The sequence below is a fragment of the Anser anser genome (assembly GCF_964211835.1).
Source record: "Anser anser genome assembly, chromosome: 8".
Classification (NCBI taxonomy): Eukaryota; Metazoa; Chordata; class Aves; order Anseriformes; family Anatidae; genus Anser; species Anser anser.
The window spans coordinates 24,684,249-24,712,118 of NC_139728.1; the positions used below are offsets into that span (position 1 = coordinate 24,684,249).

General features: G+C 38.4%; 1 protein-coding gene across 3 annotated transcripts in view; it reads right to left on the reverse strand.

Moving 5' to 3' along the window:
- The window catches only part of LOC310903394 (BEN domain-containing protein 5), a 932,737-nt gene that overhangs the window by 433,462 nt on the left and 471,405 nt on the right, over window positions 1–27,870 (reverse strand). For all 3 annotated transcript variants that reach the window (XM_083846602.1, XM_083846600.1, XM_083846601.1), the window contains one exon: window positions 380–419. In XM_083846602.1, the coding sequence (XP_083702728.1) occupies window positions 380–419 (40 nt within the window). The remainder of the gene's footprint in view (window positions 1–379; window positions 420–27,870) is intronic.

Sequence of the window (27,870 nt, forward strand, 5' to 3'; positions counted from 1 at the left end):
AGCATCCCCTTGCTCCCCAAACTGCTCACATTTGCCACCAAGGAAAATCAAACTCACATTTCTGTGATACTGGAGAACACATTGTGAATTTGAGGGCATCTGCCCTGCAGACATACCTCTAACTGTAACCCCAGGAGGCTTAAAGAAATATCAGCACTCAAATTCATAGAGTAAAGGTCTGAAGAGGCAGCTCTGTGAACGGATAACTGCCCAGGGCTTTGCCAAGCACAATATAGCTGTCACTTGTTATTATGTGAAAGATTTTCTGGGGAACAGTGTTTTTCATTTTGCATGTCAGGGACGGGGAAAAAAACCACCACATTTAGACAACCACCTCTTTAAGAAAAGAGAAGAGAACCATGCGGCAGAGCTCACTTACCAGGGCTGGTTATTGTCAGGAGGTCAAGCTGCCGTCTCTGCTGAAAAACAAATTATAAAAGGTATTGTTAAAAGGGGACTAATTTTAGTTGGTCATCTTAGACCTGCAAAGTAAGTGTTCTGACATTTATAGCAGAATTAATTACAAGTTACATGGCTCACAGTAACTCTTTTGGATGGGATCCACATGTACTTTATGAGGAAGAAAAAAAAATACTAGCTCAGTCCTTTTAATGTGTTTTTATTTGCACTTATAAAGTGTTACTATTTCTTTTTTTGGAGCATATACTTGAAATGGATAGCTAGAAGCACAGATGGACCGATATATTTATAAAAGTGGTTTATGATTCCACAGGGAAGGAGACAAGGAACCAAGACAAGAAACCCTAAGTTCTTTATTCATATCAATCACTGACTCATAGGCTGTATGTGATCAAACACAATTACATTGCCTTGGGGTAAACCTTTCAAAGACTTGTAACGGTATCTAGACAAACTCAAGACTGATAAAAGGAAAGCTTCTTTTCATGCCGAGCACAGTTAGCCCATGGAGCTCATTGCCACCAGATATCCCTCACCCCAAAGCTTTCCACACTTGATCAACACTGAATATTTGTACAGATCACAAAATACAGGGATTTGTGATGGCAAATATCAAGTTTAAACAGAATAGTGGTTTCTGGAAGGGCTGCAAACTTTCACAGGTAAGCCAACCTCTACTAACATTTTTTTTTTTCCTGGAACAAGCTATCCCACCAATGCTTTGGTGGTGGCAAGGGGCATCTGAGGTTCATCTTCCCCTTTAACATGTAGGAAAGGCTGTTACCTCCTCCATGTTTCTAGTCTAGAGAGACTTCCCCCACCATTACCTGTCTGTGGCCTTCCACCAAAATGCATGCGCTCATGGACAGTTATCATCCTTTCAACCTTTCTGAGGGTGCTCTCCATCACAGGAGAGCAGGGCAGGGCAGGGCTAGCCCCCATGTCACAGACAGGCTGTTATTGCCTGTTCTTCCTCGCTTTTTAAACTTACTGTCTTCTCCCTAACTTTGACCAACATTAGTGTGTCTAGCTGGCATTTCAGATTATACTGTCCAGTTTAATTTCTCTCTCCTAATCTTCTCAATAATGTCTGTGTTACTTTCATTTATTGTCAGCCCTATTGATCTTTTTCTAATCTAATTCTCATCATTACATTCACTGTATTCCCTGGGTGACAGTTGCAAGTCCTTGAGGAGGAAACACTGACTTGGTATTCCCTACAGTGAACATTCTTCCCTGGAAATTACGACTGATGAAACTCCTTTCTAAACTCATAATTTCTCTATAAGTAAAGCTTCACTGGCCCAACCGTGTGGACACAGCTGATCATCCACTGAATATACTTGAGTTACATGCCCAACACCGAATGTGGCCTGCTGGGAAACCGAGTAGGGTGTCAGGCTGAAAAAATATTTTCTGAAACCTTCCTGGCCTTCAGGACCTTAACTCTTGTGCAATGCAAACCATCTTAGAGAGAAACCTCATTCCTATCTGCTTTTATAGTTACTCCTTGTTTGCTTAGCTCTGGCAAGGCATTTTGAGTATGACTTTAGCAGCATGCTTGACATTTGCTTTATTGTAAAATATAAGGCCAGCCTAAGCTATGCATGCCAGGCTAATGGTAAAAGGGAGCAGAAGACCCTGCCCCACTGCCTTGTGTGCCTCCACAATAGCCATTCAGAAATGCTGTCCCTGCTCTCCTGGGATCTGCTCACCCCAGACTCTTTTTCTCAGGGAGCAGCAAAACAAAGTAAGCAGTAACGCAAATCAAGGGCCCACCTCCCCAGTGGGAGCCGTAAGAAGAAATGTCTCCTAATGAGTTGAATTTTATATAGATCCCATGCCTTAATCCTGAATTATATGTACAAAGCTATGAAATGCCAGGGCTTAGCACCCACTGGGCTAGAACCTTTGCTTACTTTTCTTGGCACAACTGGAATGCTGTATGCTCCAAATACTGTATATCTAATGAACAGCTAGAGCAGAAAATATATATCCAAAACCTATACTCTGTGAAAGCTTCTCTACTGGGAAAAAAAGGTGGAATATAAATATCCTACATTAAAAAAGGTTGCAAACTGTAGAGTGTTTGAATGGAGAGACATTCAGGTACCCCAACTGGTCCCCAGTCCTGACTTAAGGTTATTAGACATAGTTAGAATAAGCATTAAATAAAAACCTAAGTGGCTTAACTTGGTGCTTCAAGAAAATAAATGCATACAGAATAGACTAAACAAAATATAAAACCTTTTTTTTTCTTCTTCTTATATGATGTTGCATTCAAATTGGCCTTGAAAAACAAAACAAACAAACAAAAAAAACACTATAGGTCCACAGGAAATCTTTGTGTGCACGTTGAACTTTAAGCACAAGTTATTTCTGTGACTTCAAGTGGAGCAGCACTGATCTTTTGCATCAAACACCTTACTTGCTGCGAGGGATTTGAAATGCCACTAGGTTCTTGGCACTGGCTCCACCCGAGCGCTCCGGGCCGGAGTTCAGTGGTGGCTGCCTGACCAGGGCACCCAGGGAGAAGAAATTTCTCTGCTCTGACCTTCAACAGACCTTGAAGAGATTTCTTGAGTTTAGCACAGCAAGGGAAGCTTGTGCGCGCTCACCCAAGCCTTGGAGAGGAGGAAACAGCAAAGTGCATTTCAGAATCATGCATTTCAACATGTAAAAATACACTAATTATGGATCCAATCACTTTCCGGAAATTCAAGCCTGCTCTCACATCTCAGGGGTTAGCTCTCTGCAGTTTCCAGGGCTCAGCTGGATGCAAGCAGACTAGTAACTGTATAGATTTTTGGATTTTTTTTTTTTAATATACTGGCACACTTATGAGTAGCTATAAAAGCAACAGAATTTGGATTTAAAGAGAAAGACATTACACGAAGTGTCAAAGATTAAGAAAATAATGGCATCAGAAATATCATGGCTGTGGGGCTTTATAATTCTCTTCTCCCTTCAGTGCTGAAAGATGCAGATTGCAGATGTTGCCCCCCTCCAGCACGATCACCCTCTCCCTGTTTTGACAGATTTCTTGAAAGACGCATCTCAAGATGTCTGGCTTTTTTTGTTTTGCCTTTAGCAATTTTCCACTTCTCAAACACCAGCCTCTGCAGAGATGCTTGGGACTACCCCAATCTTCAGGCAACCTCCTGTCCCAAGAATTACTACCTGAGTGCTATAAAACATGACTATCATTCCTGGTATGAGGGGATGTGACAGTTTCCCTTATCACTAATTCTGCGTTTCACCTACATTGACAAAAAGGCATTCCATGAGAAACATTGATTTCCACAGCAACAGCCAAAATTTATAAAAGGCAAACAGAAAGATCCCTGTACCACAGCATATCTAGTGCTACAGTCCTGTCCTACCCTTAATGGGCAGCATCCTCATTTTCACTTTGCTGGCTATTTGAAAGCCCAAAGGCATGAAGAGGCCATTGACGATTCCTACTGGCTTCCCATCTTGTGCATTTTTCCATCATTGGTACTATCCAGAGGCACAGTCCCTATAGTGCAGGGCTCTGCAACAAACCTGCAGCAGATCGTGTTCACTTCTATAAAATTAACACAGTCTTTAATTAATGCAGTAAGCACTGATGAATAATAAATCATATTAAAATACAAGGAAGGTAATTTTTTAATAAATTAAGCATTGATTCACTCAATAAATATTAATCTATTAAGCATCATGAATTCATTACATTTTAGAAAACTAGTTGAAAAACCTATCTGGTGATCTGGTCTAAAGTGTGCAGAATGGTCCCTGTTCACCCATAATGTGCACTTATTTTTAACTAATTCCTTAATTTATCATGTTAAACAACTTGCCTAAAAGTGAGCATGGAATATTATGCCATTGCCATATGCAATTTTCTTGACAGATTCTAACTTACTCCTTATATCACTTCCTATATTTTTCCTAGAAACTCCCTTTCTGAGTACCTTCTTTCTCTTCCTTGATGTTGGTGGTCTTTAAAACACTTGCTGACTGATGCCATTTAACTTTCACCTCAATTAACTCAGTGAGAGTTGCAATACTAGGAAAAAAAAAAAGTGGGGTGTGTAAATTAACTCATTCATTTAAGTTTAGCTTATCTATGAGATGTTCTTTCACACTTCACAGAGTTCCTCCAACCTTTTATATAGATGTGGGATGTGCTGCACTTGCTTTGACTCTTATCTACAGATTAGCAAAAGAGAAGGAAAAAAAGCCAGATGCAAAGATGCCCCACGAGACTGATATGGAGCTGTTTCTGTAGCAACCGATGATTTTATTCTCATGTAAGAATGAGCCTAGTCATATCTAATTCCGAATGTATCTGGGCCTCACTTGCCAGCCAAAGCTGTGTCAAGTATAAAGTCAATATAGTCAGAAGGAGTGATAAAAAAAGCAATTATAAAGTCATCTTCCTGCTCCTACACTCCTCCTCTAGCCAGGATCCAAAAGATATCCTTACCCCTGCCTTCATTCCCAGCTCATCATCTCCAAGTCCCCAACATCCAATGAAGATGGTAAGCAGTGATGGAGGTGACAGGCAGCCACCCAGATATCTCACAGAAGATGCTTTGCTAGAAGCTCTTTCTCCCAACCCATGCCCTCACATTCTGGGAGATGGCAGTGCTCTGGCATGGCTTTCCCTGGGCTGCAGGGGCATCTAAGTCTGCCCTGGTACTATCTATCTTTCTAAAACTATAGTTTTATGTGAGTCACCACACAAATATCCTAAGCCCAGAGCTGAGATCAACTTCAGCTTTGGCAAGCTCTTGTTGGGTTTGTGCCATTTCACTGCCTTCACTCTACAGGCACTATTTTCTGCAGCTATGAACCCATGGACAGGCTGCCCATCTCACTAGCATCTCCTCCCATAGTCCACCCACACAAGGCTGGAATTGAGTCTCTGGGACCACAAGAAAGCTTTGTCTTCCTAAATGCATTTTACCCAGCGTGGTCTCTGCTATTGATCTCTTCTATCTAAATTTAATGTGGTTTGAACAGGTGTCTCTTCCTACCGCCTTCAATCCATAATGCAATTCAGAGAGTTTAAAATTGAGATAAAGTGCATGTTTTTTTTTCTTTTGTTTGTTTGTTTTTGTTTCATTTCCCTGGAAGGTTTGCCACAAGTTGTTGCTAATTTTGCCTCTTCCTTTTAACTTCTAAATTAGTGTTCTCCTTCTATAAACAGACTGTGTTGACATAAGAGTAATTGAAACCAGTGCATCTCTGCACAAAGGAAAGCTGAGAACTTATTGAAGGGTTTGTAGAGCTGAATTTCACATTTCTCTGGCCTTTATTAATGCCACACCGAGTTACATCAGTGCCTTTGAAAGCTATCCTCTACCATTTCTTCATGAAAATATCCAAAAGTTCAAGGAGATCCCAATCACGCAACTTAGCACCATGTGTAGAACACAGCAGCCCTCAAACACCACCAGAAGCCTCCTCAGCTTTGCACCGTGGGGATTTACAATAGAGAGAAGGGAGGAAGAGTGAGATGGTGCAGGGAAGGAAAGGTTTTGGCTGTGTCCCACCCGTTTGCACTGCCACATAACGGGTGACAAGCCGCACACTGTGGTGGGTTCTGCTCATATGCACGAGATGCTTCTGTAACAGAAAAGTGTAAAGCTTCTTTTTGTTGTTTGCTGTGGACAGTTTAAGAAATATTCAGGGATAATCAACATCTGGAAAAGCTTTCTTGTGAAAGCCTAGATAAAGGAGGAGTGTTAGAAAAAAGGTAAGCATAATTATGTGAGCATTTCACATCTGTCTAGTTTCTCAAATGAGGTTCTCTACTTACACATTCATTTCCTTCAGAGTGCAAGACTTATTGCCAAAGAGAGAATCTCAATTTACGTAATGATCCCAGTATCCCAGTAAAATAATAATTCAAATCCTGTTAAAATGGATAATCTGATGATTTAAAGCTCTTTTTTTTTTTTCAAAGTCACATTATAATGCCAAGCAACAATCTTTTCTTTCCTTCCTGAAATCACAAGTTTTGTTCATATAATGAAACAAGATCTCACATTTTGTACTTTCTTTATTATCAGCTGCTAACATTCCTTGGTTTAATGATAAAATGAACCAGTCAGCTTGTTGACACTTGACTAGGATTTTAGTAAATTACATCTGCTGTAGCCTACTCTGTGGAATCAATTATTGATAATATAGGTGTGGGGGAACAGTTATAAAGTGGTTTGGGATATATTATCACTCATGCTAAGAGCTATGATGAGCATTTTAAACAGTGACCTCTACACACATTTGATCTTTGCAATATTTGGTAATTCAATTCTGGTTTAGAATCAAGACCAAGTCCAAATGATGAAAGGCAGTGCTGATCCATTAAGCTACTTTACTCATCCTTACATTTCACATATTCTTCTCCTTAATATCTGACACCTGAGCAGTTCTTTCACAAAACCCAAAGTGCCAAGAATACATGGTACTGTCTTATTTTTCAGAAAACTGCCAAATAAGTAGCTAAAACATATCCTTCTCCCTGTTTCAACTATTTATCTCCAGAATACAACACTCATACATAATGTATTATTTATTAACAAGCTCCCTAGTTCTTACAGTCATGCTGTGCTCAAAAGCTATTTAGAAATAATATCAACACAATGAAGGCTCAGGAAACATTGAAAAGCCATGTGAGGCATCTTTGGGCATGTGAAAACACTCTCTAGTACCTATGGCAGTAGTAGGAGTAGGTCACAGCCTCAGAGCCCTGGTGAACAGATTACCACTGATATCAGTAGATCACTGCCCAAAGCAACAGCTATGGGAGCTGAGCAACCTGAGCAGCCGTACATTGGAGGCCATTTGCAATATGCACCATCACTTTTATTGGTCACACCGATTCTCTGTTCCACATATTCTTGAGTGACATCTGCTGGTGCTTTATCTATAAATTGCCTTATTTACATATAAAACACTCATAAAGATAGTATCCAGAGTCTCAGTGAACCACTAAGAACCAAAAAAAAAAAAGTCCATCAGTTCACTGTAAAATATTTGCAATCACAACAAAAAGTCATTAAGACTTTCGTATCTCTGGGAAGAAAGAGAGGAAGAACAAGCTGCTCTGGTATATGAACTGATCCTTAACTTTGCAAATGAGAGTTAGGACAACAGAAAAACTCTTACATTTTTCTGTGCTTCTGCCTCTGTAAAAAAAAACTAAAATGAAATAATAATAATAATAAAATAAAATAATAAAAAAAAGCATCCTCAGACACCTCGGTGAAGTAATAGAAAGATAGAATTGTAGTAACTATATGGTTAATGATGTATACTATATTCATATACATTGCACCCTCTCAGATGAGGGCATAAAAGGACATCCTTGATTATTTAATAGTGCTGTCTCTTTCAGCCATGTCAAAATATGCCAAGCAAATCCAATCACTTCATTGAACCCAAATGGCAAACAACTCAGAGCTCCCAACTTCATAGGCTTCCACCTTCCTACTTAATTTAGGCCTGAAATGCTGAGGCAAATTTACATGCACAGTGCTGTAGTCATCCCACATCCTCCATAGAGTATATACACACACCCGGCTATTTCTGCCCCAGTAAAGATCGGGGAATAAGAACAGATGGTATAGCCAATATCTCATCTTTGCTCTGCTCTCCCCTAAAAGTTTGGGGCCTACAAGAAGCAAAGAAAGAGGGTAAAGCCCATTTCTCCATGGTCTTGGCAGCCTGATGCCACATCCAGGTTTGATTCCAGCCTCTTGTAGTTCCACTAACAACAAGGTGGCTGCGCGCATGTATTAAATGAAGCCTGCGTGCTTATTCTGCAAGGGTTTGGGATCTACTCACTCCACAATTTAACTCAGCTTTTTAACGTGTTTGTTTTGGTAACAAACCACCATGCAGGTTTTTCATAGTTTGGTGTATTATTATGTAAATTGCAGAGCCGTGGTTATAATCCTGTGCTTGTGACATCAATTACTTAGTGCCTATAGAGATTACTGTAATGCCACAAACGGCGGATTATGTCTTAAAGTACATAGTAAGCAGCAGGAGCTAATAAACTCATCTCCTTAAACTTTATTTATTTTGGAAAAAAAGAGTAAACAAGGGCAGGAAAACCTATACAGACCACACAGAGTGCTATTAACAACCAAAATCCATACACGATGCAGATTGCTTCTTAGGCATTGCACAGCCATTCTTTAGCTGTGAATTCCTGTCGTATGTTAAGTCTTATGAAGGAAAGGAGCAGCATTTGCACAGAAAAAGGGATAGATTTGTGAAAGCAATTATGAACTTTGAGAGTCCACCATTTGGGGGGGGGGGGGGGAGAGGGGGGAAGGGTAAACAACAGTGTTCAATGAATGTTTAATTAGAAACAAAGCATATCTACCTATAAAAGTAATGGGTTATTGACTAATTAGCCATTGTTTATGGGTTGTATTAGATAACAGACAAGACAGATTAACTCCCAACATATGCAATTTTAAAACTAACTATGCTGTTGTAGGAGCCTGTGACCATATGCTAAAGGAGGCAAAAACCAAAGGTTCCTGTCCCTGTTCTGCTCTATCTGGACTCTGAGCTTGAACTTCAGCTGTGCACACCCTAACCAGCAGATCAATTCTCCTAACCCTTCTTTTGCTTTGTGTATCTAAGTATTTATTGAAGTTGGGAGATAAGCTCCAACATCCACATCCAGCCTGAACAATCAAAGTAGCAACTTGAAGAAGCTGTCCTGCTTTCTCCTCATTGCCTAATACTTCAACAAACTGCCATCATGCCAGAATAGCCAGCACACCGTGAGGAAAGCAAGCTGACTTGGGTTCAAAGAAATCACTGTTCACAGAATTGCAATCCGAAATTTTCATTCAAAAAAAAGAAAGAAAGAAAGAAAGAAAGAAAGAAAGAAAGAAAGAAAGAAAGAAAGAAAGAAAGAGAAAGAAAGAAAGAGAAAGAAAGAAAGAGAGAAGAAAATCAGAACTAGAATTCTGAGGGAGTCACTGGGGAGTTTTCTGAAACACAAGAAATTCTCATTAAAAGATTTCTGCTTTGGAAGAAGTTAAACACTGCCTGGTTTAGGGAGCAGCATGCATTTGCACTTGGGCTGGCTCAAAGTCCATGTTGGAATTCTGCTCAGGGCAGCACGTAACCAAGCAGCAAAGCTCTGCACTACAGCACTGGCAGCATCCCATCCCTAATACACCTGGGCCCAGCCAAAGGAAATGCATCTTTGATAAACCTTTAAGAAACAGGCCTCCCATGGTTTCATACCATAAGGACAGCAATACAAAAGGAAGGAAGAAAAAGACATAAAAGATGCAGCACAAGAGTAGGGTTCCTTGTGAATATAAAATTTCCAAAAAATGCTGCATTTTCATGCATAAAACCTATGAATTATGTGTTAAAAAATCCCTATGATCCAGCAACAGAGTGAAAATAAACATGAGAGAAGACAACTTCTCTTGTTGCCATTTTCTCTGACTCCCCGGAGTCCCATCTCTCTTCTCCCTCCAAGAGCTCCCTGCCTTTGCTTCTGATTTTGTGTGAATTACCTGGATGTGTTTATCTTGGGTGTTATTTTCTGTTAAGGTATTGGAGTTTGCCTGAGATACAGGTGAGCTGTGTGAGAACACAGCACAGGAATTTCCAGGTCACAGTTTCAAGGGTTGAAGGTATTCTGCAAACATTCAAAATATATTCCCTTTCCACTCAAAGATGCCAATATTTAAAGGCAACTGAGTGACTAATACACAGTGGTAATGCATGCCGTTTTATTTAGAAGAAATCCTCAACAGTACGTTGTATTTCTAGTACCTCCCACTCAAGCATGTCAGAAACTTAGAAAAACAAAGACAAAAACATCAACCCAAAAGAAAAAAATAACAACAAAAAAACCTACACTTTCAGTAGTGCACAATTCAGCTCTACAAGCAGAGCAAATTTTCACCTGCAAGCCTCAAGTAGCTGGGCTTTCTTTATTACACAAAGCAGAATAAATACTGGGAGAACTTTATAACTGGCGAATGGCATGCATGAGATTTACAGTCTATATCACCTACAAAATCCTTCTTTAGTGATTTCTGTTTGAATCATCACTGTTCATTTTCAAAGCCATCTCACACCTACAGCTCCAAGCATTCAAAAGGAAAAGACAGAGCTTCTTATATTTTGAAAGTTACTTTTTCAGTTAGAATGACTTCAATCATACATATGTACACAAAAATATATATATGTATATACAGTCACAGAGAAACATGCAGAAACAACTATGCATCTGCATGCAGGTGTGTGTATATACCACAGTGTGTCTGTTCACTTCTGCATTGTACAGGAGGTGTAAATGGTCATAAAACTAGATGCACACCTTACCTATAGACAAGGAATTGATATAGACAATTGGAATTGCAGCTACTGAAGGAAAAAACCTGGGAAATACTTGAGATTATCTCACCTATCCAAGGACCAAGCTAGCATTTTGTCTCTGACAGAAACACAACAGTACAACTCCTAGTTGGAGAAATATCCCTTTGAGGAGCTGAAGGAAATCTGCATTAGGGGAGTCAATGAAACTGATTTCCAATGCACCAGACTGGAGGAGTTCAGTTCCTTATCTTCAGCTTTGACTTCACTGGCTCTCTACTCTCATCACATACACTTTTCCTCATTCATTTTTTTTCTTCCATTTCCTCCATGCAGCTGAAGTGCTATAGCCCAGTTTCATCTGCATTTTTCATACAGCTAATATTATGGGAATGTAAATCAGTAAATTGGAAATATCAGATTCAAAAGACTTGCACAACAGCTGGACAAAAGCAGTATTTTTTCTCATGCAGCATGGGGATAGCTGACTCCATTCCTCCAAGTCCTGCTCCAGCTGCCAAGGCAGCTTTGTAGCCAAAGACTTTTCTGCAATAGGGACAGGCAGGAAAAAGCGGGAGAGAGAATTGTGAGTTTCCACATGGTATTTTAGAGGATTGCTTTATCTAACAGTCTTTTCCCCCTATAGTGAGCAAAGATCCATGTTTGTCATATATAAGTCAAGACAACATGATCAAAATAATTTTGAAAAGTTAAATTAGAATCTAGTATGTATGGACAAATACAAAAATTTATCCAACTACTATGGTCTCATCTAATTTCAAGCTTTTCATCTAATTTCAGGTTGAATCTGTTTCCTTTCATAATCCATGGCAGTGAGTTTTTCTATCGTTTAAATATATAAAACTTTTTCTTTTCTACCCACACCTGCACCCCCCCCCCCCCCCCAAAACAGACCACTGCTTGTGATATTCACTTAATAAACCATTTGAGGCAGTCCAACATCATTCTTCTAAATACAATTACAGCTCCTGAAAGCACAGTTTGGAGAAGTCAAATGACAGCTGTGGGTGCAGGCTATCCCAGAGGTAAGAACAACCTTACTTTCCAAACAGACTCAACGTGTTCTCATTCATTTCTAAAGCAATACCTCAGTAGTTTTCTATTGTATATGCTAAAATCCCTATATATGAACATCTTGAACATCACAGAACCTGGATCAATGTCCACTAAGGCTGCATCCTATACCAGAACTCTGAAAGATTAACAAGGATACAGCCACTTCCAGAATCACCCTGCCTTTGTATAGTATCCAGTATGATTCACATTTAATCTATGCGTGGTGACTTTAAAATTGTTAGCAAAATCAATGAAAAGGATGTTACCAGGACTAGGGTAGCATTTAGCCTTAGACATCCAGATCCGAACATTTTGATTTCCCTTCTGAAATTTGGCATTTTAGCCCAAACCCATCTCCTGAGCATTTTGATCCACGAAAAACATTTCAGGGACATTTTTTTTTTTTTTTTAATTCACATCTGTTGAAGAGAGCTGTGTACATCTTATATAATACACCACATTATGTTTAAGGAGAAAATAAAAATTAGGTTCATCAAAATCACTGAGTTGAGTTAGCTTGCCCAAGAGCAGCTTCAAATGGATCTGTGTAAGCAAATGAGGCCACCCATATATTATTATTTTGTTCATCTCTTTGGTCCATGTCAGGTTATGCTGACTAATAAAATAAGGAACAACATTTGTCCTGTACAGCGAACAGAGATAAGAGGACTGAAATCCTCTTTTCATTAGCCTGGTTGCTAACTGTTTCAAATTATCGCTCTTTTACAGTTGTGCTAAGAGCAATTCATTGGGGACCTGCTATCTGATATACATCTACTAGTGGTTAAAAACACAGAACAAACACTTGTGAAAAGTCTGCCTGGTGACTGACAAATCTAAGCTTGTTCCAAAAAGCACCCAAAACATGGGGACTTCTGTAGAAGAGAGAAGGGAACCAAATGTCATTTTAATCAATTTTGTATAACTTTGCTGGGTTTGCCTCAGCGAGCAGTTGCTCCATGGCTCAGTCCAACCAAGGGCTGAACTTCCTCAATTCTGCTTGCTAAGACAGTCACTGAAGGCAGACCACATCCCTCAGAGTTACATCTCCAGAAGACAAAAGTCAAGATTTATTCACGTACACATAGAAAACAGATAACCAAGAATGTAGTAAATATGCCATGAATCTACTGCAAAGCAGTTGTCCTCTGGGTTACACAGAAAATATATTTATCTAAACAAGTTGAAATGTGGATGTTTACTTTTGATTTGTTAGTCACTCTGAAACTTCCACTTCTCGGAAAAATATAATTCTGCATTTAAACTGCTTCCATTGCAGTTATGCACGTTCTTCATCAATTAGAAGAAAACCAATACATTTCCAAACAATTATTGAACATTAGCTTTAAAAATTGGTTCTCTAGACATTAACAGCAACAACATTTGCATGCTGTCTTTGGAAAAATATTTGCCTTCCCAAAGAGTACATTTATTTTTTTTTTAGTTAGCAAAAGAGCTCTGGCATGTCACGAGTAATTCATGAGGAAGTATCAGTCCATCATTTCAAACCAATGTCACAGTTACAGGAAAGGTGAACAAAGTTTCCACAAGTAAGCATGTGAGGAAAATCTATCCTTGCTCTTACCCTGAACTCTATTGTGTCAGGCAGTTATATTTCAGGACTTATTTAAAAATAATAATAATAATAAAAATAACAAAAAAAAAAGCAAAACAAAACAACAACACCAAAAAACACAAATGTAAATGTTCCGATTTATAGTAGTAAAATTAGATGTCAGATTCATTTCTTCTCCCAGAGAGCTGAATTTTCTCTTTTGGGTACCAAAGACAGAGAACATTTTTTCCTTTTGAAATGTAGCTCTGCCTCTGCCCTGCGGGTTCAGCCGTGCGAGAGCCAGGGGCCAGTGTGGCACACCTCACCTTCACCTGTCCCAGCCTCTGTAACTGAGGACAGGTATTAGCAGACAGCCAGTTTATTCCTTCCAAAGCACCCCAGCAGAGGTTTCTCTACTGTCTTAGCCATAGCATCAGATACATATCCATGCTGTTACAAATGGAAAACATATGAGAGCTCGTCTTTTTTTATAACTCCAAACAAACAGACAAAACAGGTCAGATGATACAATAGAATCAGTATTTTTAAAAGTGCTTTTTCATGAAGAAAAATGATGAAACAGAGCTTTTGGATCACCTGGGCTGGAAATAAGTGAAATAATTTAGGATTAATGTTATAAAGCTCTGGGCTGGAGGGAGAGGGGAATACGTGGTTTAAAATTTCCTAGGGCAGAAAAGGCACCTTGTATATTAAGAGCTGGCAAACAATCCATACAAAAGAGGTGGTGAAGAAGCAAGTGTTAAGAGAAGAACTATAGGTAAAAAAAGGTACCATTAGGAAGCTGACTTCAGAGGAGATTACAGAGAAATAAGACGAAACTTTTCCTAAAAACAAACAAGCTAACCAGCTCACCCAGCCCTCTGCTCAGCAAAGAAATCAGAACTGTCAGCTTTCATCCACCTTGTACAATAAACTTAAACTCAAATAAAAATAAAAAAAGGTTAAGTTTTGCCATACAAAGCTAATTTTTACTGGCTGTGGTTTTTCCTGATTAGGTGTTTTGAGTTCTGAGGAACATGAGATTTTCTAGGCTGGGGAGTGTTTTAGTATTGCTACCGTGTCAATTTTGACTTATGCACAGATTTTTAAATACGGAACTGCTTCTCTGCTTATGATGACAGGCACATTCACATCATGTAAAATTGGGAATGGGGAGAGCTAAACAAAGCCAGTGAGCTCTGAATTGATCACCTAAAACATCTGCTGTATTGCTTAGGAATTGCAGCACATATGGTATATAGGAGCATCCAATATTTAGAGGCACACTACCTATGCAGAACATCCATAAAATGTCAGAAACACCCATTTTGGCCATTTCAGTCTTAACTCTGAATGTTCTTCTTTTAAAGAAAATGCATAAAATTATTTTGGGGTTGATTCTTCTGTTTGATCAGGTAGTTTGATTACAATTGACTTAGCTCCTGCCCTTAGTCTCCTGTATGTTTCTTTACAGCACTGAGAATGTTAATAGTGTTCAAAAAGACAACAAGAGCATAATGGAAAAGAGAAAGAAAAGTTATCACCTGAATGTGATCCTTCCCATCTCAGCCAACTGACTCCCTGCACTCATTCTGAACCTTACTGCTATTATAATACAACAATCACAAAGCAATTTTCAGACAATACCTATTAACAGCAAATCATCCATATGCACTTCTAAACTGGATTTTACTCTGATACAACAATTCTGCTGTATAGAGCTCCATTCTTGCCACGAGCAGTGCATATAAAGTGACATTTTTCAGAACAACTGACCTAGGAGTGGCACCCAAATGTGCTAAAATATTTTTGAGAATCTGGTCCTAAGCATTTAAGTTTAAATAAGACAAGTCATGCCATAGCCTCTGAATTTGCATTTAAAAATATTACAGAAAAAATATCTCAAATAACCAGATGAAAGTATGTTCTTTAAATCCCAATGCCCAGTTACTGGCTTTGAACTCCCACGGCATTAGGCTACTTTGTAAGTTTGGCTTTGATTTTGGGGAGATAGGAAATGCTGTAGTGCCATGTCCACTCAAACTATATGTCAATGGAAGAGAGCTACTGCGCAAAACAAACGCCAAGTGGGATATTTGAGCCATAGAGTCACTGAAGCCATCAGGATGAAAAATTCTTCAAAAGGGAACTAGTCTAGGGACCAGTACAGGCTCAGAAAAGATGGCAGAGATCACCTAAAACACTAGTAATTTGTGTCGACCAGCATTCCCTTTAGCCAGTTCAGGCTCAGAAAGAGGTAAGGGTGAACTATGAATCAACCCTTACAGAGCCTCTCTGGTAAACTTATTATTTGATGCAGTTTTCTGTTGCAGACTCAAGACAAAGGCTTTCCCCCTAAAGATAAACAGTAATAAAAGTGCCTCTACTTTCTCAGCACTTTGAACCTAACCCACTGGTAAAAATCAGTAAAAAGCTGCATTCCTAAAGCCTCTCCAAAATTTATTGAAGAACACCCTGCAAGCAATTACAAATAAACCCTGGTGCTAATTTATCCTTTACAATACCATGCAAACTGGAAAGATCCTACTCACCCTTCTCAAATTCTGTCATTCAGAATAAATAATTCTGGGATTGCTAGGTCGTGAAATGGACACCGGCTTTGATACCTACCAGCTCCTAGAAAGAGGACTGGGCCCACATTAGAACAGACAAAATAACGTCTTTTTCAAATAAGTCCAGTGCCCAGTCAGTATTGTCTGATCTTACAGGATCGTTATTTCCAGCACTTGAATGCTAAAATACAGTATTTAATGTAAACCACTTAATAATATCAGCCAGCTGTACAACTCTGAAAATGAAAAGCATGTTTCATTTTTTTGTGACCTGAGGTCATTGAGAATCCAAAGAGGGCAAAACTCACAGCTCACGTTACCTGTGCCACAGACTTATTTTCTTCTAAGCCAAAAAGCCCATAAGCTATGTAAGAAACGCATGCTATCCTACATTCAGACCTTTTTAAAGAGCGGATCACAGAAGGAAAAACGTTGCTAAGAGCATATATAATTCTGTGAGGGCTCCCTCTTTTGGCAACAACAGAAAAGCATCACAGATCTCCACTATAAAGCTCCCTAGGAGTTTGCTTTCAGGACTACAAACCTCAGCATCAATAACACAGACTAACCATCCTGTATCTTATGTTTTAGGGAAGCACTCGTCTGCGTAGACCATCTGCATTTACCAACACAGAGAAGGCTGCTGCTCTTGCATTCTGATGTTTGTACCGCCCTTCTGCAGAAACCACAATAAACCACACAAAGCCCCTAAGCTCTCTTCCACAAAATCTTTATGGGAGCTGAGAGTTACAGGGCTGGCCAGAAGCAGCCAGAAAGAGAGGGAACTTGGAACGGGCTGGGCAAAAGCCCACAGGATTAGTCAAGAAAATAGGTCACAGAGGAAAGGCCAAAGAACAAATGTGGAAAGTGGCATTTCACCAATTGGTCTCTTCCTGGGAAGTGCACCAGAAAGCACAGAGGGTCCCCAAGAAATTTCCTGTAAATATAAAGGCCAACTTAGACTGTGCAGCTGTTCCATGGAAGCTCAGGATTATAGTTAAGATGTTAAATTGGAAAACATTGATTATTTTGTTTCCTCTTTGGATTGCTGGTACAAAAGTTTTACCTGGATATAGCATTTCTATATGCTGATCACTCCATAAGAAGCAGTGCCTTGAACCTCAGCTGAATTAGCAAACTTGTTACACCTGGCTTCTCAGTTGACCAGATGGCTGGAATTTTCAAGGGAAACTTCTTCAACTGAGTTGTTGGCACACTTCTCAGAAAAACAGAGTTTGAGGTCGATATGCTGAGCCTAAAAGCAATTTAAGGCAAGTTCTTCAGTACTTACCAACACCAAAAACCTAAACCTATTAATTTGGCCTTGAATAGTAAAGAATGAAAGTGTTTGGTGAACTTTTCCCCTTTATTTCCCTGTAATTTACATCAGCTGATATTCTAAAACTCTGGTTCTATACCATAGGAGCTTTTTAGCAGTTTTTGTCAAGGATTATTGAAATTCGAAAGTTCCCTGTGTTGCAGTTCTCTCATCTAGGCCTCAAAGGCTTTTGTGTTACTGCTGTGCTATGGGGAAGCAAAGCAAGGGGGCACTGGCTAAGTGAACTCAGGGAGAGTTCTTCATAAACCCTATAGGTATTATGGAGTCTTTCAATTTAACTACTCTGTCTGCAACAGGCAGATTATTCTGGATTTATATACGTAAAAAGAATGTCACACTAACTTTTTATTAAAAATTAAAATCTTTTGAGTCACAACAGAAATCAATATACCACAATTTGAGTGAAGTAGAATGATGATCCTGTGGTTAAGTAATTGAAATGGGAATTGAATAATCTGTCATTCTCCCTGCTCTGGGCAAGTTAGCTCTAGATGTCTTAAGCATTGCAATGTGGGCTCCTGAAGGAGTTAGACATTGTGTTTTCAAAAGCAATTCATGCAATATAAAAAACATTTTGGATACATACCTAAACACAAATCTGATTTTTCTATTTTGCACACCCTGGAAACCTGGGCTTTCTTAACATTACAAGAGAAGTGAGATGGTTAAAAGAACCAATCATTTTTAAAGATACTGATCTTAACAGCCAATACAGTAAGAATTAAAGGCATGCCTACACGAACAGGTACAGTCTAGTGTTGCCCCCCTCCAAGCTTACACATGAGAACCAGCTGTGTTTGTAAAATCATTCAGAAATGAGAGCATGGGATGTAGCTGCTAACCTCTATAAGTTTTGCAGAACAGAGCTGAACCAAATCCTTCTAGCATACAGCAATGTTAGACCTATCTGCAACTGACTTTGTAAAAGCATCTTTATAAGTCTATCACTTTAACTCACTTTTGAAAACGAGACTAGACTTCCTGAAGTCCATATGCGTTGCTCTGCATAGTATTGTGGAGGCCAAGCTCTAAATTCAAGAGCTTTTCTGAAAACTGGACTTCTCTACTCAGCAGAAAAGGTGTTATTTTTTTTCTTTCATTCTTTTCCTCTGTTACCAGTATAAGTTTGTTTTCTCTGGGATAACATCTTGCAGCGTTGAGACCTTAATCTTTAAGTTCTTTATGTGGGGATTGCCCTTTGCAGTATGTACATATGCTGCTGATTGTTTATACCATGGCAGAAATAACGGGTGAGGTGGTCATATATAGATGACCACTATGTTTTAAAGAATAAGGCATCAAAATCACAACAAGATGAGTGCTGAAGACTGGTGAATCATGATGTAATTCTGTATGTCAATGCATCTATGCAAACAGTATAGGCAAAATCTGTTCAAGTTTCAGTAAAAAAAACCCTCCAGAATCAGAGCTGATACTTCTTTTCATGCCATGCCATCAGCGTCTTTCTCACATCCAACCACAACAGCTTATGAAGAGAAGTATTTGCCTTCATTTTAAATTTGCCTGCCTTTTGTCACAAACTTAATTTCATTGCACTGCTGAGTTTTTTATCTTTATAAAATGCACTATTCAAGCTTCCAGCATACATGCAGATTAGCCTTATCCTAAAGCACCTCATCTCTATTTATCCCAGGATAATTAGTCACGTAAATTAGAAGTCATTACCAAAGGCTACAAAACCCTTTAGCAAAGGCTTGTTGACAGGCTAAACATGTTTAAAGTACTTTTAAGTTCTGGGGGTGGGAAGAGAGGGGTATGTGGGGGTGCAGGAAGAAATATCGTCATACCAAGAAGTAAATTCTGACACAGAAAACGTGGCTGCATTAATCTCTATTCATTCCCAAAGAAAGATTTACACTATTGTATGCTGCCGTGTTGATATATAACAGAGGACATTTAAAATGCCAAGCCATAAAAGTGTATTTTCTTCATTACATTTTCTTTGAATGCTTTGATCTTCCCATTTTACACTATAAGTTTGATTCATCATTACTTTCCAGTAAGAAACTGCCACATTTGATTGTGGAAGGAAGAATTCTTATCTAATTGCAATTTGTAAGCACAGGATTTAGTGTATTGTTGCCTGAAAAATGGAACTGTCTAAATTATTTTCCCTGAAACTAACATTCTCAACAAATAAAGGCAACATATGATAGCTGGGCATAATTAAAGAAAAATGACACCTACTGTTACATGAATAAAGAAAATGTGTTGATGACAAGAGAAAAAAAAAAAAAGTGATTTCCCTGCAGTTTTGGTGAAAGAGAAAAGCATCACATTTTAGTTCTTTAACACATTTGTTCAATGAATTGGAAAAAAAAAAAAAAAGAAAGAAAAAGCAATCCCATCCTCCAAATCAGCCTGTAATGTACAGTTATTTCTGCACAGTCAGAGCAATGCACGTCAGACATTTTGGATTTACTGTGCATGCACAGCAACCCTGTCTGAGCTCCCAACAGCTTTTTCTGGGCAATGGAACAGAAAGGAAAAAACATGGCACAGCAAGGAGAAGACAGCCATGAAAAGAAATGGGCATGTAGAAAACCTCTCTTAAAGAATCCTATTTACAGCTTCACTTTCAGCAACCAGTTTGATCTTTTAAGGTGTCTGTATATATGTTATACAATCAGTTCTCAGACAACTTTCTGCATCTTTAAACCTGTTCTTTTTTTCATCCTACTTCTGTATTTCTCATCCCTGCTCCCTCACATATGCTTATCTCTTCCATTCCCCAATATTAAACAACTCATATAAAACCACTGTTAACAAAACATGTAATATTCTGTTATCACTTGGCATTTTACCATCCAAACCTTAGAGTATTTGTTTTTCCTTTCCCCTTTGTTTTCAGCACTGTTCCATTTTGCCCCTCCCCACAGCATTCACACACTCATTGCAGATACATTGATAAAGTAGTTTTCAACTCCATGGGGTATGAATAGGGCTATGGAAAACAACTAGCTACAGCAATGCTTGATAACAAATATGCAGTGACAGCTCTGTGAGATGCATTCTTCCCCTTTCTCAACAGTGTAAGAACAGTATTATTTGTAACATGTTGGAGGAAATGCTGTACTGGTCTTTGCAAGTTTTCCAGCCCATTCTGAAATCCATTCAGCTCCAGTTACTTTCCTGTTGGTATGTACTCAAGACTAGGTCTACCCAAGTTGGCAGTGCAGCTTTGACTGCAGAAAAGGTATGTTTAGAGAATAATGTGCAATATACTTGCAGAGATATACACCTAGAATATGACTAGCTATTACAGAAGGACTATCTATTACTATCTATGATAATTACCTATTATTTGTCACCAACCATATATCTCAGTGATGAGGAACACTATAAATCCCTCAAGAGAATAAATTATCTAATGATGTTTCTTCAGTGATCATAAATGTTTGGTCTCAAGTATCACGTCTCAGAAGTCGTTACTCTGAGAAGGAGCACAATAGTTATGCCTGGGTTAGCAAGATCAACAAAAAAAAAAAAAAAAGGCTACACTAGTATTCAAGTCCAAACTGCAGCTATGGCATCTATCCCAACCAACAAAACCATTTCAGGAGCCACTGGCCTTTTGGCCTTTGCTTGAGATATAAGAAACAATCTACATGAGTTACCTTCAGAGTCATCTGTAAACTGCATGTCAACAAACCTTTCAAAATAGCATAAGCATGGTGGGGGGACATGCATATCTCTCTTGTGAAAGAGAATCTCCAGTTTGCATTAGTAAATAATGAAAATCTTTTCTTGCAAGACTAGACAGGTACTGAACTGGGTGTTAGCAAAGTGTAAACCCTGACAATGGCTGCACATGAATTCGAGAGCTGAAGAAAGATCTTACTAAATGAATTTCCAGCTTGAAGAATAGTGCTCATTTTACCAATATTTCACTTATCACAGGTATAACCTCATATTTCACTTTGATTCATTACGTGGGCAATTGGTCTCTGTATCACTGACTGTTAGGACAAACTCCAGTACAAGGGCAGAAGAATTCTTCCCTGTACCTTACATGAATATCGCATAATATCCGGGAAACAGAGATATAAAAGCAGTTATCCCAATCTGAGTGTGGGTACTGTGTTTGCCAACTAGGGCTTCTTTATCAGCTGCCACTGAAAATGGCTGTCATGGGTTCCTCTGTAGCTGGTATCATTGCCTGGAGGCAGAAGTACCTTTTGACCATTTCTGTATATGAAAAAGGGCCAATCAGATTAGAAAACACTTACTGACATTAAGCATCCATTAGGCCATCTCCCAAGGTACCTTCCAACCTTAGTGATTCTATGAAATATTCTTTTATGTCAATAAACACAAACAGATCTGATCAAATATTGATTTCCAGCACTCCTCTTCCTGAGGCAGCCTTCTTTTGCTATATAACATTGTGAGTTAGTCAAGTGATGGGGAAGATGAGGGATGTTTTTCACTACTGTGCCAGTGCCCTCTGTCTTTCAAAGCCTCAGGGGGTTCTCTACAGATTCAAGAGAAACAAAACACAGATGGTTTTGAAAAGAGCTCTTTCTTGGTCAATAGTGCTTTGGGTCTGTGAGGTTTTCCTTGGCCCATTCAAAGGAGAAGCTTTGTACCAGGACCTGGATTCCCCATTCAGCAGGTGAAGCATTCCACAACCTTCTTCACCAAAGTTACAATATTAATAAAACTGAAACAGACAAACAAACAAACAAGACCACCCCCAACATCCTAACCTGCAAACCTTTTTGCTGAAAAGAGAAAATATTCATTTTTCTCTCAAGTAAATTATGGGTGTTGCTGATGACATTAACTTCACATGGAAGATGTTCAGATACCACAATGTTAAATAAAAACCCTCAGGTGTTTGGGAACAGGGACAGACCTTGACTCACATTATTGCAACGTGTTTGCCAGGCTGAAGTAGATAATCATCATCCAAACTGCACAGGTAGCCACTTGCCTCCTGGGGCACTTAAGAAGAGCACTGAAGTATCTCTCCTATAGTCTGTTCCATGGGTAGATCTTGCCTAACCTCCTCTATCGCTCTTCCTTTCCTTTCACCCTCTGCATGGAGAGAGAACAGTGAAATTCCCATCATCTCTAACAATTCCTCACAGGCAATGCAGTCCTATATGTTTCATTCACTTTGCTAACTGTACAGTATTTAAACCTCATCTGAATTGGTAAGTAAAGAGAATGTCCCTGGGGCTGCAGAAGACAAATACAAATTCTTACTCCAAAGGTGTGCAGCTTAAAAGGAAGGATGGGATAAGACAAGATAGAAACTCAAAAGAAGGATGAATTGTAAGTCTTGTGTGCTGCTGTTTTTTTCCTCAGAATGTGTAGTGAAGAGGATATACAGAAGGACATGGTCATTCCCCATGAGCGGTGTAGGTCACTACAAACAGAGAGGATCTCCTCTGCTTATGCAGGAATAGGATTTGATGCTTTTCTTCTACTCTGTAATGATTTTTACTAGTTTGGGGAAGATTCTACTGAATTCCTGTAAAAAATAAATTACCTTCTTCAGTAAAATAGGGAGCATAATTTACTTATTTTTCCCTTTACTCTAAAAATCCCCCAATGTACAAACTACAATGTAGTATTAGTGCAGGACACATCACAATAGGGAAGAAAGAGGAAGGCTTTCCTACTCCCTTCCTCTCTTTCAGATCTTTCTTTGATCAACAATGAGTTCTTTATGTATATATACATATATATATATAATTGCTTTCCTACATTTTAGCAGATTTTTTCATTGATTGCAGAAAACATTTTCAGACTAATTTTTAACTACTTCATAAAATTGTCTAAAATACAAAGAATTTTAAAATATTATGCTTTTATGATATGAAAACCCATTCTAGACCTTAATGGAGCTACTGCTGTGAAAACTTAAATCAGCATGGTAAAAAAATGAACCATAATATCTTGCACTGATGTGGGAGGAACAGTTTCTGGCCTTTTGTATAACTTTTAATGTATGGCAAGAAGTATTAAGAGTGACTTAGAGACACTGATAGGTTTTGAAAATGGGTACAGTAAAGAAAAAAAAAATACTTAGCAAACAATGAAAACTCAGGGACTTTTTAAAAAAATGTCTTAGCATTCACAAACCCCAAGTGAAGTCAGCTGAGTACTGCAGTGATTCTATATTTCTGAAAGTCAGTCACCCATTTTTAATGGAGAATGGCGAAATACCTTGTGGGGATATAGTGCAATTTAAAGTATTATGAAGACAAAATACTAAGCACCACTTCTTACAGAACACACCATTTCATCAGGGCATTTTTAATCAGCATGCCTCTGAGAGAACCGAGCTCAGCTCTACAATATTTAATGTCAATGACTGCTGGTTAGCAGGGGTGGCAATTCTGCTTAGTGGAGACATCTTCCAGTGATTTAGCAGTGATTAGTGTTGCTCAGTCTCCTGCTGACTGTCGCTGCTCCTTTCTCTAACAATAGCTGCGCACTTTCCTTAGCTCTTCTGCATGTTAAAAATTGTTTTTAATGTTTTTTCAGTAGGTAGTTTCTAGCATCTCCCTCCTTCCTGCATGCCTCCTCCTTTCCTAATAAGAGTTTTGGGCCCAAGGGCTTTGGGTGCAACAAGCTGTGGCTGGCCTCGTTGGCAGCATTGTGCTACTGTGGAAAAGTTCATTCCCTTCCTCAACACAGTCAGTGTTTAATTCCCCCTCCTTAAACTTGTCTGGTGGCAGCAAAACACTTGCCACAAGTTTTCAGTTCCCTGAGTAGCTGTGTTGACTAAGAAAGAGAACAATCTATAACGTTAGTTCAAGAATTCTCAGAAGAGGCAGCCTGATTAAGAAATTTAACGACTTTTTGTTAATTTTTATTTGGTCCTCTGCTTTGGGCCAGCATTATTCCATCTGTATAGTCTGTCTTTAGTGAACTCACACCTTAAATATCAGAACATCAGTATATGTATTAGTAGTGCTGGTCTGCTAAAATTCCAGATCTGCAATTCATTCAAGTACTTAAGATGTGTACAATCCTTTTGCTGACTGCTTCATGACTTAGTTAAAACAGTGTTTGTTTGTTTGTTTATTTATGTGTGTGTGGATGAGGCTGGTTAGGTGATGCTTCATTAAACTCCTACGAAAATAAAATCTTGGTGAGTTTGTTAATTAGTTTTATTTAAATTTACTTGCAATGTGGCTTGATAATAACACCTATTGTGACATAACAGAAAACAATCTTTGTTGTTTCTTTTCACTATTGAACAATACTCCTTTTTCCCTCTAAGGCTATTTTGGGCAACACTTATATCAGAGGTAGATGATACCACGTCTAAAATATCAGTTATCTATTATTAGTTTTGTCATAAATTTCTTGTATCGTCTGCAGTAACTTCTTAGAAAGTTATCTATATTTCTATCTATAGAAATCAACCTCACACTGAAGCTGCTGTGCTCTACCTATTATATGGTCATTATATGGTTTCCTTTATAAATATAATGGCAGTAATAAATAGCAGGGTATTTTAAAGTGTTTTAAATTAGAGATGATTCTAAAACACTAACTGGAAATTTTTATTATTTTATTATTTTTTTTAAACTATCAGCAAAGAAACTTTAAAGGAAGTCTTTGAGCAATAGTTATATTCCTGGCATCTGCTCCTCTTAGAAAAAAAATTGTTGGTATTCAAATGGCATCCATAAAATGATCATATTTGAACACTTTTTCAAATGCAGAGTGGAAAAGAGAGTATAGCAAGCTGAAGGAGTAATTCAATATTCCAAAGATTGCAGCCTATGAACCCAAGACAATAAGGACTCTATAACAATGGAAGTCTACAGTCTACATGGAGTTTTGATATCAGACTTTATTTTTTAATCAGAGAATGAATTTTATCAGTGTTGGTTTAAAGTAACCTTGGGCACTGCTGAGATGGCTAAAGGCGGGAAGGAGCCTGGATAAAATAATTGCATATAAATATCCAGAAAGAGATTGCATTTGATCCCAAGTACACAGGGAATATATTACCACCAGGCTATTTTAAAAATACTTACTCAAAGAGATTAAATAATAAGAATGTTCTTGTGCATAAAATGAAAAAAAAAAAAAAGCCTATCTTTAATAAACCTTTCATAAATAGTCTCTATAATTCCTTAAAGATTGCAGGAGAAATTCTCAGTTGACGTAAATGGTTCTAGATCTGCATCTTCAGAAAATGACTAGGAGCAAGACCATATAGTTGCAATGTTTGTATCTCTAGACTGTAAATTAGGAGCAATTTCAGAACAGAGATGCAAAATGATGAATGCATTCACTGTTGAAACTTTAGTTCAGCTGTGCTGCTCTACTGACAGTATCTAAATTTAGGTACTCAATTTAGGGGCTTTTATTAGCTGGCTAGTCTCCCTTTTTAGCAGTGCAAAGAAAAACTGATCTGGAGGGCAATTCAGAACACACATGTGAGGCTCCCGCTCTGGATGAGTCCCATCAACACTACGTAGTTATCCAAAAGTGAGCAGCCTCTTTAATTACATGCCTTAGTGGGACAGTGAGGCTAGCCCCTCAGTTACCAATATTTTTAAGCCTGGTTCAGGAGTTAACACTTTATATATATATATATATATATAATTTTTTTTTTTCTGTATTTTTATAACAAGTACACTATATTACATTTGGAACATGTGATGAACAAGTGATAAATGTTTGTTGGGGATTAATAGTCCCAGGTCTGGGATAAGGGTGCCACTTGGACTTTTCACTCAAAATGTAAGGTGCTATGCCACAACCACTGTCAACTTGAAGTATTATTGAGGCAGCCCAAACCAAATTTAGCTATACCTCTTGCTCTGAAATCATATGGTGCAGTGGTTTCGATTAGGTTGAGGGTAAGATTGTATATATGTATTCCATGTCTCATAGAACTAACTGATTTCACAACCTTATACATTTCAAAAACTAGTCAACTAGTCATCTAGTGTAAGCTAGTAATCTTCATTTGTTACTGTTGATGGAAAGAGCAAATCACTTAGTCCTACAGGATGAATCATTTGACTTCTCTCAGATGAATGTTGTAAGAGAGAGTGAATCATCTTCCAGAGATTCTCCACACCAGCCACTAAAAAGAAAGCCAAATGGCTGCCTTGAACAAGGTCCCCACTATGGTTTGTCATCAGGTGAAATGAATCTCACCCTAACGTTTGTGAAGAATAGAAGGCACATGAGGATAGCTACTTACCTGAAGCATCTGGTTGCTGATGCTTCTTTCTGAATTAGGTGTTTTGAACTTTACCTGGGTAGGAAGATTCTCAACAGAGTAGTAAAGAAAGGAGAAATAAACTTTCATTTCAATTTTAAGTCTCTTTAGCAAGAGATGCTATACAGTAAGAAGAATCTAAAAATAGGGAAAAGAGTTTTGAAATACTTAAACTACATTATATAAACACAAATAACAAGCAAACAAGCCAGACGAATTTCAAGTGGCACTAAATGTAACCTCATGAGTCCTGTCATTCTTGGAGGATCTGAATCAGAAAGCCCCTTAACGTTAATGGACATAACTTACATGAGAGAAGCAAAAGGAAAAGAGGTTAAGGGTTGAACACATTTTGTTCTATTTACTCTCTGAAATCCAATTAACTTCAGTTATTTGAGAAGACAAAGCTTGAATAACACATATGAAGAAATGTAAGATATTGAGACTCCTGAAGGAACAGGAAGAACTCTTGATGCAAACATTGCCACACATCCAACAGGTCAAATTCTTTGAATTAGGCTTGAAAGAAACAAAAGTCCTACCCAACAGTCTGGAACGCAGGTGGGGTTTTTTTGTAATTTTTGATCTCTTTGTGCCCCTAAAGTCATCACCTCCAGAGGCTTGAAATTCAGCACTGCTGCTTGTGCCAGATACCTGTATTCATTAGCACGAGTGTATAACAACTCCTGAGGCTTTATCTCAGCATTGAGGTTAGGGGCTCCTTTATGTTGCCCTGGTTGCACAGCAAAGTAGAAAAGTTGTGTAAGCAAGTACTGCACAACCAAATTGTCTAACAAAAAAATAAAATAAAATAAAAATAATAAAAAAATAAAAATGCAAACAAGATGAATAAAAAACAAACAGAAAAACAACAAACAATAATATTGTCACGTATTTGAATATAGCTGTTTTAAGAACATCCTTTCCAAAGTTTATAAGTTCAGTAACTAGGAAAAGCTTTAACAAAAATGATGCAAGTAAATGTCATTATGCTTTTGCAGCTTCAGGAGAAAAACACAGAGCTACGCTGGAGAACAAGCCAGACAGAAGTAAACTCTGAGAGAATGAGCTATAACCTTCTAGTCATCACGTCCGTGCATGCTTGTTACTTTATCTGTTCCTTACAGATTGTTCTGCTTTCATAAGAGCAAGTACACAGAATGTAAAAGAAAATAGCTACGTTGTACTGAATGGTCATAGTTGATCCATGAGGGACAACTACATCACAAAAATAAGTAAATAAAGGTTGGACTAGATGATCTTAGAGGTCTTTTCCAATCTGAATCATTCTATGATTATGAAAAGCCCATCGCATGGAAACAGT